At 51.7% G+C, this 17,707-nt stretch overlaps 2 protein-coding genes across 2 annotated transcripts in view; both read left to right on the top strand.

Moving 5' to 3' along the window:
• Window positions 1-158: 158 nt before the first annotated feature.
• CISD2 (CDGSH iron sulfur domain 2) lies at window positions 159-11,343 on the top strand. Its single transcript, XM_078613540.1, has 3 exons — window positions 159-518; window positions 7,599-7,813; window positions 9,716-11,343. Exons 1-3 carry the CDS (start codon window positions 422-424, stop codon window positions 9,803-9,805), a joined length of 402 nt encoding a protein of 133 aa, XP_078469666.1. The 5' UTR covers window positions 159-421; the 3' UTR covers window positions 9,806-11,343.
• Window positions 11,344-13,788: 2,445 nt separating this feature from the next.
• The window catches only part of WDFY3 (WD repeat and FYVE domain containing 3), an 80,491-nt gene continuing 76,572 nt past the window's right edge, over window positions 13,789-17,707 (top strand). The window contains exon 1 of the mRNA XM_078613535.1: window positions 13,789-14,033. The gene's annotated coding sequence lies outside the window, so the exon portion shown is untranslated. The remainder of the gene's footprint in view (window positions 14,034-17,707) is intronic.

Below are 17,707 nucleotides of genomic sequence, written 5' to 3'. Positions count from 1 at the left end.
CGCGGTGACGTCACCGTCTCTTCGTGGCGGTGATTGGTCTTGGTGAGAGGGGTGTGTGCGCGTGTGGGGGGGGGGGTGTGAGTTGGTTTCGCCCGAGTGGGGTGGGGATTTAGACAAAGCGGCGACGCTGCTCACCCCCCTGGCGCCCGACCACGTGGTGGAGTCCAGCACTCGAGCGGCTCTCAAGTGCTCCGTCTTGTCCACCAGCCACCGCGCTGCCGAGTGGGGCATCAAAAGCCGCCGTCACCGCCTCGTCACTGCTGCTGCCGCCAACCACGTTCCGGGGCCCCCTCCACCACCACCACCAGCAGCAGCAGCACCACCTCCTCTTCCACGGCGCCTTCTCGCCTACGCCTCGTCCACCAACCTCCTCCTCCTGCTACCCCCGCCCCTGCCCCTCTCACCCCGCCCGACCGCAGCTATGGACAGCATCGCCCGCCTCGTCAAGACGCAGCTGCCCGCCTACCTCAAGAGCCTCCCCGTGCCCTCCAGCCTCACGGGATACGCGCGGCTCACCGGTGAGGCGGGCGCCGTGGCAAGGGGGCCTCTTGGGGCCTCTTGGGGCCTCCTCCCCTGCTGAGCGTGGCGCTCACGGTGGCGAGAGGGCCGCGCGTGTTCCCCCCTTCGTCGTGGATGGTCACTGGGCCTTGTTCTGCCCACTGCTGGATGGAGGCCGCAGTGGGGCTCGTCTGTGGCAGCGAGTTGGAGGCTCCATTGTGTCCCGCTTGGAGCTGGTTCTGCTTCATTTGAGGCGGGGGGAGGGTGTTTTCCGTGTGCGTCTTCCTACCGCCGATTGTGCGTTTTGATGCGGTGACGGAGAATGGGTTCGAGCGAGGTTGTGGCCCACCCCGAGTAGGCGAGCAGGAGGAGGAGGAGGACGGGGGGGACATTCCCGCCCGCCCCTCTTCGACTGCGGGACGTCGCTTGGCGTTCCAGTGGTGGCACCTCCTGTGGTGGTGGTGGTGGCACCTCCTGTGGTGGTGGTGGCACCTCCAGTGGTGGTGGTGGTGGTGGTGGCACCTCCAGTGGTGGTGGTGGTGGTGGCACCTCCAGTGGTGGTGGTGGTGGTGGTGGCACCTCCAGTGGTGGTGGTGGTGGCACCTCCAGTGGTGGTGGTGGTGGCACCTCCAGTGGTGGTGGTGGTGGTGGTGGCACCTCCAGTGGTGGTGGTGGTGGTGGCACCTCCAGTGGTGGTGGTGGTGGCACCTCCAGTGGTGGTGGTGGTGGTGGCACCTCCAGTGGTGGTGGTGGTGGCACCTCCAGTGGTGGTGGTGGTGGCACCTCCAGTGGTGGTGGTGGTGGCACCTCCAGTGGTGGTGGTGGTGGCACCTCCAGTCGTGGTGGTGGTGGCACCTCCAGTCGTGGTGGTGGTGGCACCTCCAGTCGTGGTGGTGGTGGCACCTCCAGTCGTGGTGGTGGTGGCACCTCCAGTCGTGGTGGTGGTGGCACCTCCGGTGGTGATGGTGGTGGTGGCACCTCCGGTGGTGATGGTGGTGGTGGCACCTCCGGTGGTGATGGTGGTGGTGGCACCTCCGGTGGTGGTGGCACCTCCGGTGGTGGTGGCACCTCCGGTGGTGGTGGCACCTCCGGTGGTGGTGGCACCTCCGGTGGTGGTGGCACCTCCGGTGGTGGTGGCACCTCCGGTGGTGGTGGCACCTCCGGTGGTGGTGGCACCTCCGGTGGTGGTGGCACCTCCGGTGGTGGTGGCACCTCCGGTGGTGGTGGCACCTCCGGTGGTGGTGGTGGTGGTGGCACCTCCGGTGGTGGTGGTGGTGGTGGCACCTCCGGTGGTGGTGGTGGTGGTGGCACCTCCGGTGGTGGTGGTGGTGGTGGTGGTGGTGGCACCTCCGGTGGTGGTGGTGGCACCTCCGGTGGTGGTGGTGGTGGTGGCACCTCCGGTGGTGGTGGTGGTGGTGGTGGTGGCACCTCCGGCGGTGGTGGTGGTGGTGGCACCTCCGGCGGTGGTGGTGGTGGTGGCACCTCCGGCGGTGGTGGTGGTGGTGGCACCTCCGGCGGTGGTGGTGGTGGTGGCACCTCCGGTGGTGGTGGTGGTGGTGGTGGTGGTGGTGGTGGTGGTGGCACCTCCGGCGGTGGTGGTGGTGGTGGCACCTCCGGTGGTGGTGGTGGTGGTGGTGGTGGCACCTCCGGTGGTGGTGGTGGTGGTGGTGGCACCTCCGGTGGTGGTGGTGGTGGTGGTGGTGGCACCTCCGGTGGTGGTGGTGGTGGTGGTGGTGGCACCTCCGGTGGTGGTGGTGGTGGTGGTGGTGGCACCTCCGGTGGTGGTGGTGGTGGTGGTGGTGGCACCTCCGGTGGTGGTGGTGGTGGTGGTGGCACCTCCGGTGGTGGTGGCACCTCCGGTGGTGGTGGTGGTGGTGGTGGCACCTCCGGTGGTGGTGGTGGTGGCACCTCCGGTGGTGGTGGTGGTGGTGGTGGCACCTCCGGTGGTGGTGGTGGTGGTGGTGGCACCTCCGGTGGTGGTGGTGGTGGTGGTGGTGGTGGTGGCACCTCCGGTGGTGGTGGTGGTGGTGGTGGTGGTGGCACCTCCGGTGGTGGTGGTGGTGGTGGTGGTGGCACCTCCGGTGGTGGTGGTGGTGGTGGTGGTGGCACCTCCGGTGGTGGTGGTGGTGGTGGCACCTCCGGCGGTCTCCGCAACGAGTTTCGAGCTGCTGCACGTGGCCACCTCGTCAGGCGGTGGCTTCGTTTGCGGCACAATGTGCTGCTCGGGGGAGTTAGTTCAGCTATTTAGTGCAACCGGCCAACTTAATTATTCTGCGAAAAAGAAGCTACGTTTATCAAATGCAATCACAATGTTTGGCTGGGTTGTTTGCAAGCTACCTCACCATGTCCGTCAACCCACGCGGTTTACCCCGTGGTCTTGTGTACAGGGAAATTGGGCAAAATTCGTTTCTATCTATTTGTTGTGTTTCTTCCTTGTGATGGGACTTTGTAGGGTGAACTTTGAGATGTATCAGGGTACGGGGTGACCAGTAAGGTAATAATCTAGGACACTGATAAACACTGGCAGAGCCAGTGGGGGGGGGGGGGGTGACATGTGCCCCCTCATTGATCCGATCGAAATCCCTAATTTCGATCAGATCATTGAGGTTTATTAGTAATACATCGGCATTTTGCGACCCCCACTGCCACTGTGTAGCATATTACTGTGTGCCAGGGACTCTATGAGATGATAGGACAATAGTCTGAGTCCATAATTGGCAATAAGTAACGGCAAAGCAGTTGTAAGTGACTCAGAATTGTGCGCAGTTGCGTCTACAGCACACGACTTCCCTGAAGGCATTCACCTTCAGCGAGCGCGATGCCGATCACACGACGCGGTTCGAATTCGATCCTCGATCGATGGCTGCACCATCACTGCACACGCGTCGAATAAGAAGCAAGGGACAAGTCCTTACTTACCAACAACTCCTTACTCACTAACAACTCCTTACTCACTAACAACTGCTGACTTACTAACAACTCCTCTATCATTTCTCATTGCTGGAGGGGTTTTGCCCCCCCCTACCTGAAAATCCTGGCTCCACCATTGCTGATGAACGTGTTGACAGATATGCCTCCTAACACGTTAAAAAAAACTACTTTGGCGTTACAATCAGACACACGTCATGAAATATTGGAGTTGATGCCGCTGTTTATGTGAACACGCACGCGATGAACATCGCGTTGATGTGTGTGGAGCGTTGTCACGATGGCACGGCCGCCTCCTGCCACTTGAAACGCCTTTGTCGAAGAGGGAAAATCGCTCAATCGAGGTCGCGTTACGCAACTTGCCACCTCCTCGTGTTGCACTCAACACCTCGAGTGATGAAGGCGTTCGCTTGCACTGTCGGTTAAATACTAACCCTCATAACGGTGAAGTGGTGATGCGACTCTCCATGTTCTAAACCAATGGCACCAGATTCCGATAAAATAGTAAAATACGGAAACATAATGGATGGAGCCTTTTGTGAATTCCGTTGCTGAACGGAGACCTCCTCTCTTCGTATCGGTCACCGGGATTGTGTGACCATACCTCACCATGCTGGTCAACGTGGGTTCAGGAAGTTGGGGGGAGGGGGTGTCCAGGGCCCGATTCTTAAATCACTCGCCACTGATGGTAGCCGTGGCATTTAAATTCTGCGATTAACTCTTTTCCTTGGACATTTGAATCCCCTTACCTCGCGTTGTGCTGTGAAGAAGGGCCATTGCTAGAAACGTCACCTTATGTTGCTAGTTTCTTAGCGAGGCAGTGATGTTGACCAATTTATGGAGTGTTTTAAGTTGAGGGAAATATTGATATTATATCTAACAGGCCGCAAGCCCCGATTGAACGTAACACTTCTCTCGTCTCGATATTTCATGTTCTGTGTTCATTGGGTTATTCCTTCGTAGATACCTCTACTGGAGCAATGCCTGTGTCACTGAAATTGGCTTCTAGTTCAGCATTATTAAAGAAGCCAGGTCTTGACTCCAGTGTTATGTTAAACTACAGGCCGATTTCACACCTCTCGGTTTCTGTCAAAAAATCTTTGTAATGTGTGGAAGCTCAGCAGTTACAGGGTCATCTTACAAATCACAACCTCTGAGCCATTTCAACCTGCGTTTTGGCCACTGCACAGTGCTGAGGCAGCACTTGTTAAGGTGGTCAATGATATGTTCATGAGCGCTGATTCGGGCTTCCGATCCTGGTGCTGTTGGATCTTAGTGCAGCGTTAGATACAGTTGAGCATCATCTTCTGCTCAAGCGTCTAGAGACGCGATTTTGCATCAGTGGCACAGCTTTTTCCTGGCGTAGCTCCTATCTGACTGATCGGAAACAGTTTGTTACGTTGGTGAGCCATGTGAAACTTGCCCAGTTGTCACTGGTGTCCCCCAGGGGTCGATTTTAGGGCCTTTGTTAGTTTCCATCTATGTGTTGCCACTTGGGAGCATTTTTCGTCAGGGTCTGAGTTATACATTTTATGCTGTCAACACCCAAATATATCTGCAGACTATAGGCCTGGCACTGATGATGCAGTTTCAGTCCTGTCTCAGTGTCTTTATGAGGTCAGGGTGTGAATGCATCAAAATGTCGTGAAACTTAAATCGGACAAAGTTGAGGTCATGTTGCTGGGTTCACCTAACTTGATGATTGATGATCTTAAAATCTTGTCATCTAGAGTCCAGAACCTTCGTCATTTTTGATCCTGCCTTGACTTTGAGTGTAATGCAAGGAATTTGATTTAAGATCTCCTGCAAAATATTTCACGCATTCGATCAATTCTATCCATGCCGGATGCTGATAGACTGGTACAATTTCATCAACACTTAATGATTGTAATGCCCTGTTGAGTGGTGCACACGGAATGTTTTAAATCGTTTGCAGCTTGTCCAAAACTCTGCTGCCCGGGTTTTGTGTGGAGTGATGGAATGAGCACATCGCACATTTTCTTCAATCCCTGCATTGGCTTCCAGTAAAATACGGGATCGAATTACAAGTTCTTGTATTGGCCTTCAATGCCATGAAAGGGTTAGTAGCTCCATTTGTATCTCGGAGATCTGCTGAAACCGCATCCCTCTGTCTGGAAACTTTGATCCATCAAAATCTGGCACCGGGAGAGTGTACCCAGGACAAATCTGCGTTCAGTGACGGAGTTTTCAGTAGCCAGGGGCCTTGTTTGTGGAATGTCTTGTCCCAGACCGTTAGGAATGCTCCGTTCACTTGAGGTTTTCAAGGCTAGTCTGAAAACATTTATTTATCTTGCATATCCGTCCGTGTAGGGTTGTTTTTACTCATAGTTTTAATCTCAAGGGTTTTTACTGGGATTGCGTTGTAAAGCGCTGTGAGGCTTTGTGTGAATGGTGCTATATAAAACTGAGTTTTGCTTACGAAGTATTTTCCATTTGTACGTCAGAGTTTAGTCAAATACAATTACATTCGATGTCTTGTACGAATAAACACATCCCCTTAATCTATAAAATTATGAATTAAACATTGCCTTAGTTATTTGGATAGACAGTGTAAGCTCATTGAACAATACCGTGTGTTACTAATTATTTGTATACACTTGTCCACAGGACACCTTGAACGGTCGTTGTCTTTGTTTGACATTTAAAGGCATGCAGTGCAAGTTCAGTGAAATTCTCCTGAGGGCATTTTCTGCAACTGCCACTGGGCCTGGCATGAGGAAGGGATGCGGTGTCGCGTCGTCACGGACCCTGCAGTGCTGCTCACCACCTACATTAGACTGCTCAGCGGGTGCTGCTACGGGGCAGCGCTATGTCCAGTTGCCAAACATGCCTCTTAGTGATGCGTTTTTTCCTTTGGCTGGTCGTGGTGTTCTCTAACCCGGCCGCTGGGCTGTCCTACAGAATTAGAATATGTATTTATACCGGAGGAGGAGTCCGATGAGCTATGAAGCTCTGTTGTCCAATCATGGTCAACGCAGCTCCTCCATTATTGTTCATCATCGTCATCTCCCTGGAGTGTCATCGTCAATATCGTCATGGCATCGTCTCTCACGGGCACTGTAGGCTTTATCAGCATCATCATCATTCTTGTCAATGCATCATCGGATTCATCAGCAGCAGTTTCAGCATACCATCGCCATTAGCAATAGCATTATCATCTTTAAAGTGGTTTGTCCATCGAGTCCAGGGAGCTACTGTACTTATCTCTTGTTTACAACCCTGGCCCAAAGGTACATATTCCACATTACTCTGGAAGGGCCGATTGGATAATTCAGGCACACATTATTGGCTTCCCACAGAGTGGAACGGGACTCTTTTTGTTTATCCAGGGGGGATTAAGGATTGAGTCATTCATTACGAGTGAGTGTATGTGTGTGCCACACTCCTTTCTATCCCACTTGTAAAATACTCCTTAAAAAGGAATTGAGCAGACCTCCCAATGCTGGACTATTCTGAAGTCTTTAGTGTGAGCCGTTACTGGGTAAACAAATTCCTTCAAGATTAATTTATTATTTTTCTTTATTTTAGCATAAGACCACATCACCCAGAATGCACCCGATTTTGTCAGATCTGAGAAGCTAAGCAGAGTTGAGCTGGGATAGGACTTGGACAGGTGACCACAGTGCATAAACAGGTTGCCACAGGGCTTGCTGGGCTATGTGGTGATGAGCAAATGGCAGTGCACAAAAATCAGTTATTGTGCTCTACTTCTATGCTTACACACCTTATGTTCCCTGTCCTCGCCGATCTGCACTGACCAGCGTGGTGAAGCGTGGGGGCAAATAGCCTTCACAGCCTGCACAGTAGTGGGGAGGCCCTCATTCAGCAGTGGCTGGACAAACAGGCTATACGTGTACACGTGCATTTGCAGTAGGTGTTATGCGTGTATGCTGTGCATCTGTGTTGTGCGGAGTGGTTAGTGCATAAACCCGTGACCCGAGTCTGATTTCTGACCACGGCTGACATCGGTGGCAAGTGATAATTTGAACTGGTTCTGGGCCTTCCCTAGGACAACTCGGTTGTTCGTGCACACCAACGTGGGAGTAGACCGTGCTACCAGCTATAGGCGCTCGCTATAACAGCAGCACTTGCTCCAACAGTCTGTGTGGGCTGCGTGAGGGATCTTTATCTTTGTCTTTGTTCCCTGGCAGTGGGCGAGTGGGTGCGGCTGCTTCCGTTCCTCAGCATCCTGGCCCTGCTTGGCTACCTCGCCATACGACCCCTGCTGCCGCGGAAGGTGAAGGTGAAGGACAGCGTCATCAATCTCAAAATCCAGAAGGAGACGTCCAAGGTGGTCAACGAGATCAACATCGAGGACTTTGTCGACGCCAAGAAGGCATACTGCCGCTGCTGGCGCTCCAAAACGGTTTGTGCCGAGCGCCGTCGTCCGTAAGCGGAGTCAGATTTACGTCTTGTTGAAGCAGCCAATGACGCATGGCCCAGCGGGGTGGTGGGTACATAGCCCACTTCGAATTCGGTAGGCCGCCCTGGTTATTACTGCAGGTGCATATGAACTGTTGATAATGCGCCATCCGCTTCGCAGCGCACGTTAAAGATCCCGTGACTTCAATCGACAAGGGTAGGCCATAGTGTGCGGGCGTCGTGGTCCTTTTGCGGGGGTATTTTGGCTGCTGTTGATTCTCTTGCAATAAAGGCAGCCCACAATACACTGGGCTAAATAGTGAAGGAAGAGTGTAAATGGGCAGCTACACGCGTTCAATTGTCGATGCTGCATTGCAGTAGATGTTTGCAAAATCGCCTACTCTCGGCGTTTGTGAAATGTGTGAATGTCTCACATGTTTGTCCTTGTAGGGAAAGCCTGCTTTGCAGTTGATATCAAAGCAGGACTAAAGATCCCATAGTTTCAGGATGGAGTGCTGTTGAATAATTATTTTAAGAAAGAAAGTAAGATGACGGTGCCTAAAAAAAAAAGAGCGTTTTCAATAATTGCGAATCGCCTGTTCATGACATGGAACGAACACGAAAAACTATGCAGAGAAGCATGGCGAGAGTTGCATGTTGGGAATTACAATTGGGTTGGAAGAGGAAGACGTAGATCGGAGAACAAACACAAATTATAGGTATCATGTGGACTTGCGATAATTAATTACGTGGGCTCAGGCAGGGCGCATGGGAACAGACGCGCGAGACTGATGGCAGCCCAAGGGTTGGCCATGACCAAGAGGAGGTTGGCCAAGGAGACGCGTCGATGAGGTCGGCTCACACGCCGGAGTGAGTTGATTTGTGGCATCGCATGACCCTGAGGAATGGCAATGACATGGGGGAGGCCTCTTTATCTACCAGTGGATAGAACATTGCTGTTTATTATGGTGACAATTTTTTTTGTCAGTTGGTGCATTTGATCATTTACTTGCTACAGCTTTCGACAGTGCCACGGCTGAAATAAAACTTTATGGTGACGTGTGACAAAAACCCGTGAGTGGTATAATAAATGGAAAGCTGGTTAAAGTTAGTCATTGATTGAGCTGTCCATTAAAAAAAACTTTGATTACCTATCAATGGGACATTTCAGCATAGTTGAATTAGGTTGCAGTCTTATATGCTTAATGTGTGTATATGACTGTGCGTGTGCATCTGTGTGTACTGCGGGGAGCAGTGGTGCAGTGGTTCATGTAATGTGCTACTATCCTTGACCTAAGTTAAATTCCTAGCCATGGATAACATATCCTGGGCCTCTGCGAGGTGGCCTGGTGTGCTGGCAGCTATGCTGCCACCCTGGTGTGTGCGCTGTGTTGGCCCAAGTAGGTGCTCATGGAACAACATTTGGCTCTACGCTTTGTCACCTTCCCCCAGTTTGATCTCTGTCGCACTATCGGCCTCATTTCATGAAACGAATATTCAATTTTAATTGCTTGCAGAGCAGAACGGCCCGCAGAAACGGAGATCCCTTCCAGTGACTTCTGGTCCACACAGTAGAGAGCAGCACCTCCTCACCTGTTCTGCACGTGAGAGTAATGGTTGTTGAATAACAGTAAAACCAATGCTTTAATTTCCCGGGATTTGCAGAAATGAAGTGCAGAACGAAATTTTTAATAATGCGTGTTTTCTGCATTCGTTACTGATGGCTGAGAACATCAACTCGCTGCGCTTGAGAAACCGGTTTAATCACCGATAACTGCTTGGATTCAATCCCAGGTTCTCAGCAGTGCAGTTTAGCGCTCTGACCTCCGAGCCACCCAGCCACCTTTCCACTCTTGATAAATGTGTATCTTTGTGTCTGTGCGTGTGTGTCTGTGTGCGTGTGCAGTTTCCCGCGTGTGACGGCTCTCACAACCGACACAACGAGGAGACGGGCGACAATGTGGGGCCGCTAATCATCAAGCGCAAGGACGTGTAAATGAGCTCATCTGATCGCAGTTGTTGATGTGGGGACAGGCCATACGGAATTGAAGCATTGTCCATAATGCCGAGGTCCTGTATAATCCCCTTCATTTGAATTAATGTGGAACGCTGTGTGCCAGTGTGCTAGACCCCCCCGGCGTTTAAATCCATATTTATATAGAACCAATTATCCTGATTCATGACCTTTGCCTATGTAAAATTAGGATACAGACACTGCTTTCAAGCACTTATGTGTTCAGCCCTGTGTGTGTGTGTTGACCTCACTGTTAATGATTTAATGCCCTGAAGAATGAGGTGCTGTTGAGTGGTATTGTAAAACCCACAACCATGGTATTAAAGCACGTTTTTCGTCTGGTGATTGTTTTATGGAATTGTCTGCATTCGTACAAAGATGTGAGATCTGACAGTGTCTGACCAGTGTAAAATATCCGGGTTACATCAGATTGACTCTTGAATGATTCTGGGCAGCAGCAGATTGACTACAGCGGTGACCACTATCCAGAGGGACGACCTCAGGCTTTCTTCCATGTCATTCCTTGTCCATCGATCAATATTTGACTGAACGTTGCATTGTTTATATGTAGACTGAGATGATTGGTAATCATGCAATCTGGATGGTGACCTACCATTTTAAGACCTGTGGCCATTCGTAATGTCTAGTTTTTTTTGTTTTTGTTGTGAAAATGCCAAAGTTGCTATCACCAACAAAGAGTGCAACGCTCAAAAGTGATGGTGTTTGTCAAATGTGAGTGTGGTCCATAAAACTGTTCATTGCCACTGAGACGATATTTTTTTAGGGGTGTAATGATTCTTCCCCCTTACGATTCAATGAATTGTTGCGATTTAATAAAAAATAAATCTAATATTGTGAAATGTATCATCTCCCAGTGGTTGGAGATGTTAGACAACCACTACAACATCAGCTGGAAAACATTGTTTATCACACACACACACTTTGTGCATTGTGAGCTTAAGAGCTGATTGTAATTGAGAAATGTAAGCTCCATTCCACCCCTAACAATTTCGCTGACCAAAATGTCGGGAAGATGGCGTATGGATTGTAATTATAAACTTATTATTTTGTTTCTGATTGCTATAAATGACATGAATGGTGTAAACTGGAATTACTCTGCTCTTGAATTTCATGACGCAGAGCTTAATTTAAACCAAGTTTGTCTGAGACTGTAACTTGAGAAAATGTTCCTCACCCGGCACATCACATCGACCTCTCGTGCTGCCAAGTCGGCCGCGTGTCATCCACTTCATTCTTCCAGCCACCCAGGAAACAATCAGTGGGAAAATGAAGCCCAGTCACGGCGCGTAGTTGTGCTGCTAGTACGTGGACGAGGAGAAGTTGACGCGGTGCTGAAACAGTTGATGGCTCATGCCCGAACCTGCTGTCTGCCCGTGTGACCACGTTTCCCCGACAGATTTCAGTCTGCGTGGTTCTGTTCTATTGTGACTTTCGTTTCCTCAACCCATGCCTTTCTAAGGAAGTGGGCAACGTCTGAATAAAATGTGCTGATTGTCGCAGTTTTGCGCAAGCCTTTGTGCTTCCCGTTTTTAAGAGTTGGTGAAAACATGAAACTTGACGTCCGTGTAGAAATTTGCATTGTGACAGATGGCCGACTGCATGCGTTTTGCGTGATTGACATCAGCACACAAGCAGAGAAATGAGAAACATGCAATACAGGGTGTTCCATTTCAGGTATCCCAGTAAAACAATTGTCCTGACTTGTGGTGAGACACTGAATGTTGAAACCGGTCCAGAGTTTGCTTGTGTTGATCCAATGCTGCTGAAGAAAACCACTCCCAGAAGGCTGTGTGGTGGATGTGTCATTTTAATATTTATACATTTTTACGTCTAAGGACATATTTTGGAAGGAGGCAAATGTATTATTTGGTCAAATAATATGGATGAATGAGAGTATGCAAAACAACATTCTTGTATCAAAGCCTCAACATGTCTCAAATTTCATTACACATGAGCTATTTAAATGTGCTCTCACAGCCGGTGTGATTTCGCTCACGAGATTCAGATGATGCATAAGCTGGAGCTCATTAACAAAGCATCATTTTCTTTGTCGCGAACGTCCACGGTCTTTGATGTAACCTCAGTCATCACCGTCAGCCATGGTCAATCCACTGCTGGATGAAGGTGTCTCTCGAATCGCTGCCATGTCACTATCAGGTGAACATGGGGGGGGGGGGGTGTCTATACACTAGATCAGCCTGTACACTCACTAACGTATTCATTTTCTGTGGACGTACGCGTACCGCTGATAAAGACGCGCTCGCAGATGAATGCCGTGCTGTGGCTGGTGCAGCAGAGCTGTTCTGGACTGTGTGGGGCAGGGGTCGGCAACCTACGGCTCCGGAGCCGCATGCGGCTCTTTACGGGCTGCTTCTTGACGATATATACGTATGTACGTATGTACATAGATGCATTGCGGCTCTTGAAATACTGAATTTTGTACCGAATTGGAAAGAAATGGCTCTTCTTGTTATTTTGGTTGCCGACCCCGGGTGTGGGGCAAGGGGGCGAATGCGTCTGCCCGAGTGAGAGGATTCATCGGGGTCACCGCGACAAGTGGAAGCTGTAATTCGCGTGGCCGCCCGCCAGGTGGCAGGGCAGCCCAATCTCAAACCCACACGAGAGGAGAGCCCTCGACGATACCAATCGCTTCCCCCATTTGGCACCACCACCACAACATCTACAACAAGTATCGTCGCAAAGCGCACCACACCAAGGTGAGGGAGGGTGGAGAGATGGGGCTTTGCCGTCTGTGCTGCTGGTGGTGTGGGGGGGGGGCACTCGGGATGAGATCTCCGCCGCACAAAGAGGAGGAGGGGGAGTAGGAGGGGGGTGGTAGGAGGAGGGGGGGGGGTAGGAGGGGGAGGAGGAGGGGTAGGAGGAGGAGGGGGGGTAGGAGGAGGAGGGGGGGGGGTAGGAGGAGGAGGGGGGGGGTAGGAGGAGGGGGGGGGTAGGAGGAGGAGGGGGGGGTAGGAGGGGGGGGGTAGGAGGAGGAGGGGGGGGGGTAGGAGGAGGAGGGGGGGGGGGGGTAGGAGGAGGAGGGGGGGGGTAGGAGGAGGAGGGGGGGGGGTAGGAGGAGGAGGGGTAGGAGGAGGAGGAGGGGTAGGAGGAGGAGGGGGGGGTAGGAGCAGGAGGTAGGAGGAGGGGAGGGTTGGAGGAGGAGGGGGGGGGTAGGAGGAGGAGGGGTAGGAGGAGGAGGGGGGGGTAGGAGGAGGAGGGGGGGGTAGGAGGAGGAGGGGTGGGTAGGAGGAGGAGGGGGGGGTAGGAGGAGGAGGGGTAGGAGGAGGAGGAGGGGTAGGAGGAGGAGGGGGGGTAGGAGGAAGAGGGGGGGGGTAGGAGGAGGAGGTAGGAGGAGGGGGGGGGGGTAGGAGGAGGGGGGGGGTAGGAGGAGGGTGGGGGGGTAGGAGGAGGAGGGTGAGGGGGTAGGAGGAGGAGGGTGGGGGGGTAGGAGGGGTAGGAGGAGGGGGGCGGGTAGGAGGAGGGGGGGGGGGTAGGAGGAGGGGGGGGGTAGGAGGAGGGGGGGGGTAGGAGGAGGGGGGGGGGGTAGGAGGAGGGGGGGGGGTAGGAGGGGGGGGGGTAGGAGGAGGGGGGGGGGTAGGAGGAGGGGGGGGGTAGGAGGAGGGGGGGGTAGGAGGAGGGGGGGGTAGGAGGAGGGGGGGGGGTAGGAGGAGGGGGGGTAGGAGGAGGGGGGGGGTAGGAGGAGGGGGGGGGTAGGTGGAGGGGGGGGGTAGGAGGAGGGGGGGGGGTAGGAGGAGGGGGGGGGGTAGGTGGAGGGGGGGGGGGTAGGAGGAGGGGGGGGGGTAGGAGGAGGGGGGGGGTAGGTGGAGGGGGGGGGTAGGTGGAGGGGGGGGGGTAGGTGGAGGGGGGGGGTAGGAGGACGGGGGGGGGTAGGAGGAGGAGGCTGAGGCGCCCCCTGTCTGCTGCTGCTGCCGCTGCCGCCGTGAAGCCTCTCCCACAATCCCCCAGCGTTTGTCTCCAATGGCCACTGCCGCCGTGCGCTCTCTACATGGATGAAGAAGAGGCGAAGGCGGCGGCGGCGGCATCGCGACAGCAGCAGCGGCTACGGCGGCTACAGTAGCGTTTTAGTTGTGGGGTTTTTTTCTGGCCGAGCGGACCTGCGGGTGAGACGGCGCTGCGGGTCGGCGCGTGAGCGAGCGCGCCGAGGGCGGAGGAGGAGGGCGAGGAGGAGGTGGGTGGTGGTGGTGTCGCGACGTGAGGAGGAGGAGGGTGGTGGTGGGTGGTGGTGTTGGTGGGTGGTGGTGTTGTTGTTGTTGTTGTCGCTGTTGTCGCGACGTGAGGCGGGCCCTGGGCCCTGGTGTGATGGAGACGAGGGGTCCCCCGGTCTGATTGAGGGGTCTGGTGATGGGGGGTCTTGACTGAGGGATCTGGTTTCAAGGGTCTGCGAGGAGTCTGGTTATTAGGCGTCTGACTGAGGTGTCTGGTTATTAGGATCAGACGAAGGGGTCTGATTATCAGGGTCTGTGAGGGTTCTGGCTATTAGGGTTCTGGTTATGAGAGGCCTGACTGAGGTGTCTCTGTGAGGTGGTCTTTTCGAGGTTCTGACTGAGAGGTGTCTGGTTATTAGGATCAGACGAAGGGGTCTGATTATCAGGGTCTGGTGATGAGGGATCTGACTGAGGGGCTGGTTTCAAGGGCCTTGATTATTCGGGGTCAGACTTGAGGTGTCTGGTTATTAAGGGTCTGATTTGAAGGATCTGGGAGGTGGTCTTGTAGGGGTCTCACTGAGGAGTATGGTTATTAGGGGCCTCACTGAGGAGTATGGTTATTAGGATCAGACGAAGGGGTCTGATTTGCAGGGTCTGTGAGGGTTCTGGCTATTAGGGGTCTGGTTATGAAGGTTTCATACGAAGGGGTCTGAGTTGAAGTCTGGGAGGGGCCTGGTTATTGATATCACTATGTAACAAACAACAAAATGGTTCCTGTGTTGTAATTGTTATTTCCTAATTGCTTATGCCTCAAAAGTACAGGAAATGTCTATTATTCCCCACAAACCTTGCTTTTGTGACCAGGACAGTGATATTTAGAAATGTACCTATTTTCAATGAGAAAACGTGGTGTGCATTTGTGTCATTCCTTCACGTAAAGTCCTGGTCACAAAAGCAAAGTTTGTGGGGAATAACAGCCATTTTCTATACTTTTGAGGCATAAGCAATTAGAAAATAACACTTACTACCCAGGGACAAAAACCGTGTCACATCGTGTATTCTGACTAAAGGGTCTGGCTTTAGGATCTGTGATGGATCTTGTTATTAGGGGTCTAGTTATTAGGGTTCTGTGAAGGGCCTGGTTTTAAGATTCTATGAGGGGGCATTTTACTGAAGGAGTCAGGCTGTCAAGGGATGGTTATTAGGGTTTGGCCTATGAAGTTTCTAGTTTTAGGGATTTGATTGGGGGGGGGGGGGTGATTATGTGTCTGACAGTGAGGGGTCTCGTTTTAAGGGATCTGGTTATTAGGGGTCCATCTAAAGGGTCTGGCTTTGTACACGTTCACCGTTTTATATCAATGCACTGCTGGATTAGGGTTTATCCCGGTCGTGGAGGTTAATTGACCATACTTCACCACCCTGGTCAGGGCGGGGCTTGGTGAAGGCGGCAAGCAGATCCGTGAGAACATAGAATCACAGTACAGCCCCATGGCAACCTGTTTGTGCATGGTGGCCACCCATCAAAGCGCTACTATCCAGGCTTCCAACCGGCTTAGCTTCCGACATCTGACGAGATCCAGTGATTCGGCCATAGGCCTGTATGTGAGCGGTCTACCTAATGGGGGGGGGGGTCTGAATGAGGTAGAATGCAGGGCTCTGGTTGTGGAAGGGTTTGTCTCTGTCCTTTGCCGGTGTGTGTAGAGTCTGGCCCTTGACATTGCCATTACTCTGTATATGCTGCTTATTCGTGGTCTGACTTTACACTGTACATATCCACTCTGTTGTATGCTTGTAGCTATCTGACTGTATGCTGTCAGTTCTGGGTTATTATTTTGCTGGGACTGCCTTGTATGCTGTCTGACTGCCCAGATACGGCATTCATTTTGCCTGACAGACACACTCAGCCCTGCGTTTGTTTCTGTTGTGTGTGCAGGCTTGCCTGTGGTATCCGATGTGGCATTGTTGAATGGAAAGCGGTGGTCGTTGTGGTGGTTGTGGTTGTCGTATTTGTCAAAGGGCAGTGGAGGGCATCTCATGTCTTAATGTCGCTTTTATAAAATCCCTGTAAATTACTTTTTCCAAAGGATGTCCTGCCCGACCTTGCCCTGTATGCGATATCCCTGCCATGCCTGTCTTAATATTGGCATTCATCTTATTCTCTGTCCATGACTTGCCCTTTCCCTTCCATGATCTTTGCCTCTCTCACCATGCCCTGACATGTCCTTTAATAACTCTTCTTTGTTTTAAATGCTCTATTTTTGGACTATCCCTGGCATTCCCTGCAATTCCCCACTTCATCCATACAATGGCATGTTCCTGCCATGTCTTGTACCGATCATGCCATGCCCATCCATCCTCTGCATTGCTTGCAAAGCCCTATATTGCCCTCTACCTGTCCTGCTCTATTATATTCCTATCTGCTGCCAAAAAGTACCATTCCAAGCACTGCCATGCCTAGAATGCCCCGTCTCTTAGGACAGTGTAGCAACATCCATTGCTGATCTGTGCTCTGCGCACCTTCATTAATCTGCTCTGACCAGGGTGGTTAAGTATGGTCAAATAACCCTCGTGGCTCTGCACACAATTGCCCCTGCATATTTCTATTTCACGTGATATTCAGAAGTGGACATAGTTTAAATCAATATTTAATCTCTACATGAAGCGTTTCTCTTTCATATTTTAAATCTAGCACATGTATAAATAACGCAAGCACATTATTTACCATTAGGAACATTGAAGCCTGCATATAGCCAAGGTGTGGGATAGTATTTGGTATCATAATACAGTACAATGATACCCTTTCAGGATGTGATCAGGCATTGTCTGTTCCATTATTATATTACACATTGCCTTCGAGGCCACAGCAATTCATTATAATTGTCCTGAATAACCCAGGGAGGCTATTCTCGCTGAGTCACAAGACTCGTTTTAAAGAAGGTCCTGCTTGTGATCTTTGTATTCGTATACTTTATTTTTTTACCAAGTGAGAAACATTTGAGACTTCGAGGCTCTTCAGCAAGGGTAACTTTAGTTCCAAGGCATGACAACCGATCCGGTGCAATGCAGGCTGAACGGACAAAGCTGAAGGAAGCGGTGACAGAGAGAAAAATCTGTTACACAACAAAGTTAAACATAGGTGTCAGCTGTTAAAAACGACAAGCAAATGCTTACAAAGTACACGCAACTCTCATTATTCAGGGTGACAGGGGAGGGGTGGCCCAGATAAAATGAAGACGGTCTAAAGCAAAACATACGTAACGTGTGTTTTGTTTTATTGTTTACCCATGTAGAATTGGGGTGGAGACGTGAAATGAGGTGTCTGTATTAATTGCTTCAAAAGTAACCTGTGATTTGATGAGTCGCTGACCCTCAACGAGTGAGGAGCAGATCATAATTAAACCAGCACTCACGTAAAGACATTTATTTTACATACGCCCATGGATGATTGGGAGTTCACTGTTATAAGACTCACAAACAGGTTAAAGTTAACCAACAAGCAGTGGCACTCATCAATTAAATTATCATTCAAATTTCTAATTGAATCATTTATTTTTGTTTAATTGAAAACCCTTGTGTGAGGAGTAAACCCCTTGTGTGTGCAAGAATAACGCTCAAACCACAATATGAATAGGCCAGCATCCCCCCTGTTTGACTGGTCGGCAGGGGATCTGAGCTCCACACTCATTAAGCATTACAC

Source organism: Lampetra planeri, chromosome 41, assembly GCF_965212315.1.
Source record: "Lampetra planeri chromosome 41, kcLamPlan1.2.h2, whole genome shotgun sequence".
Lineage (NCBI taxonomy): Eukaryota > Metazoa > Chordata > Hyperoartia > Petromyzontiformes > Petromyzontidae > Lampetra > Lampetra planeri.
Note: the sequence above shows the minus strand (reverse complement) of the source record. Positions and strands in the feature narration are given on the sequence as shown.

Coding starts and splice junctions, on each gene's coding strand:
- CISD2 (XM_078613540.1), top strand. CDS start 422: ATGGACAGCATCGCCCGCCTCGTCAAGACGCAGCTGCCCGCCTACCTC. Junction 519..7,598: donor GGGATACGCGCGGCTCACCG/GTGAGGCGGGCG, acceptor GTTCCCTGGCAG/TGGGCGAGTGGGTGCGGCTG. Junction 7,814..9,715: donor GCTGCTGGCGCTCCAAAACG/GTTTGTGCCGAG, acceptor GTGCGTGTGCAG/TTTCCCGCGTGTGACGGCTC.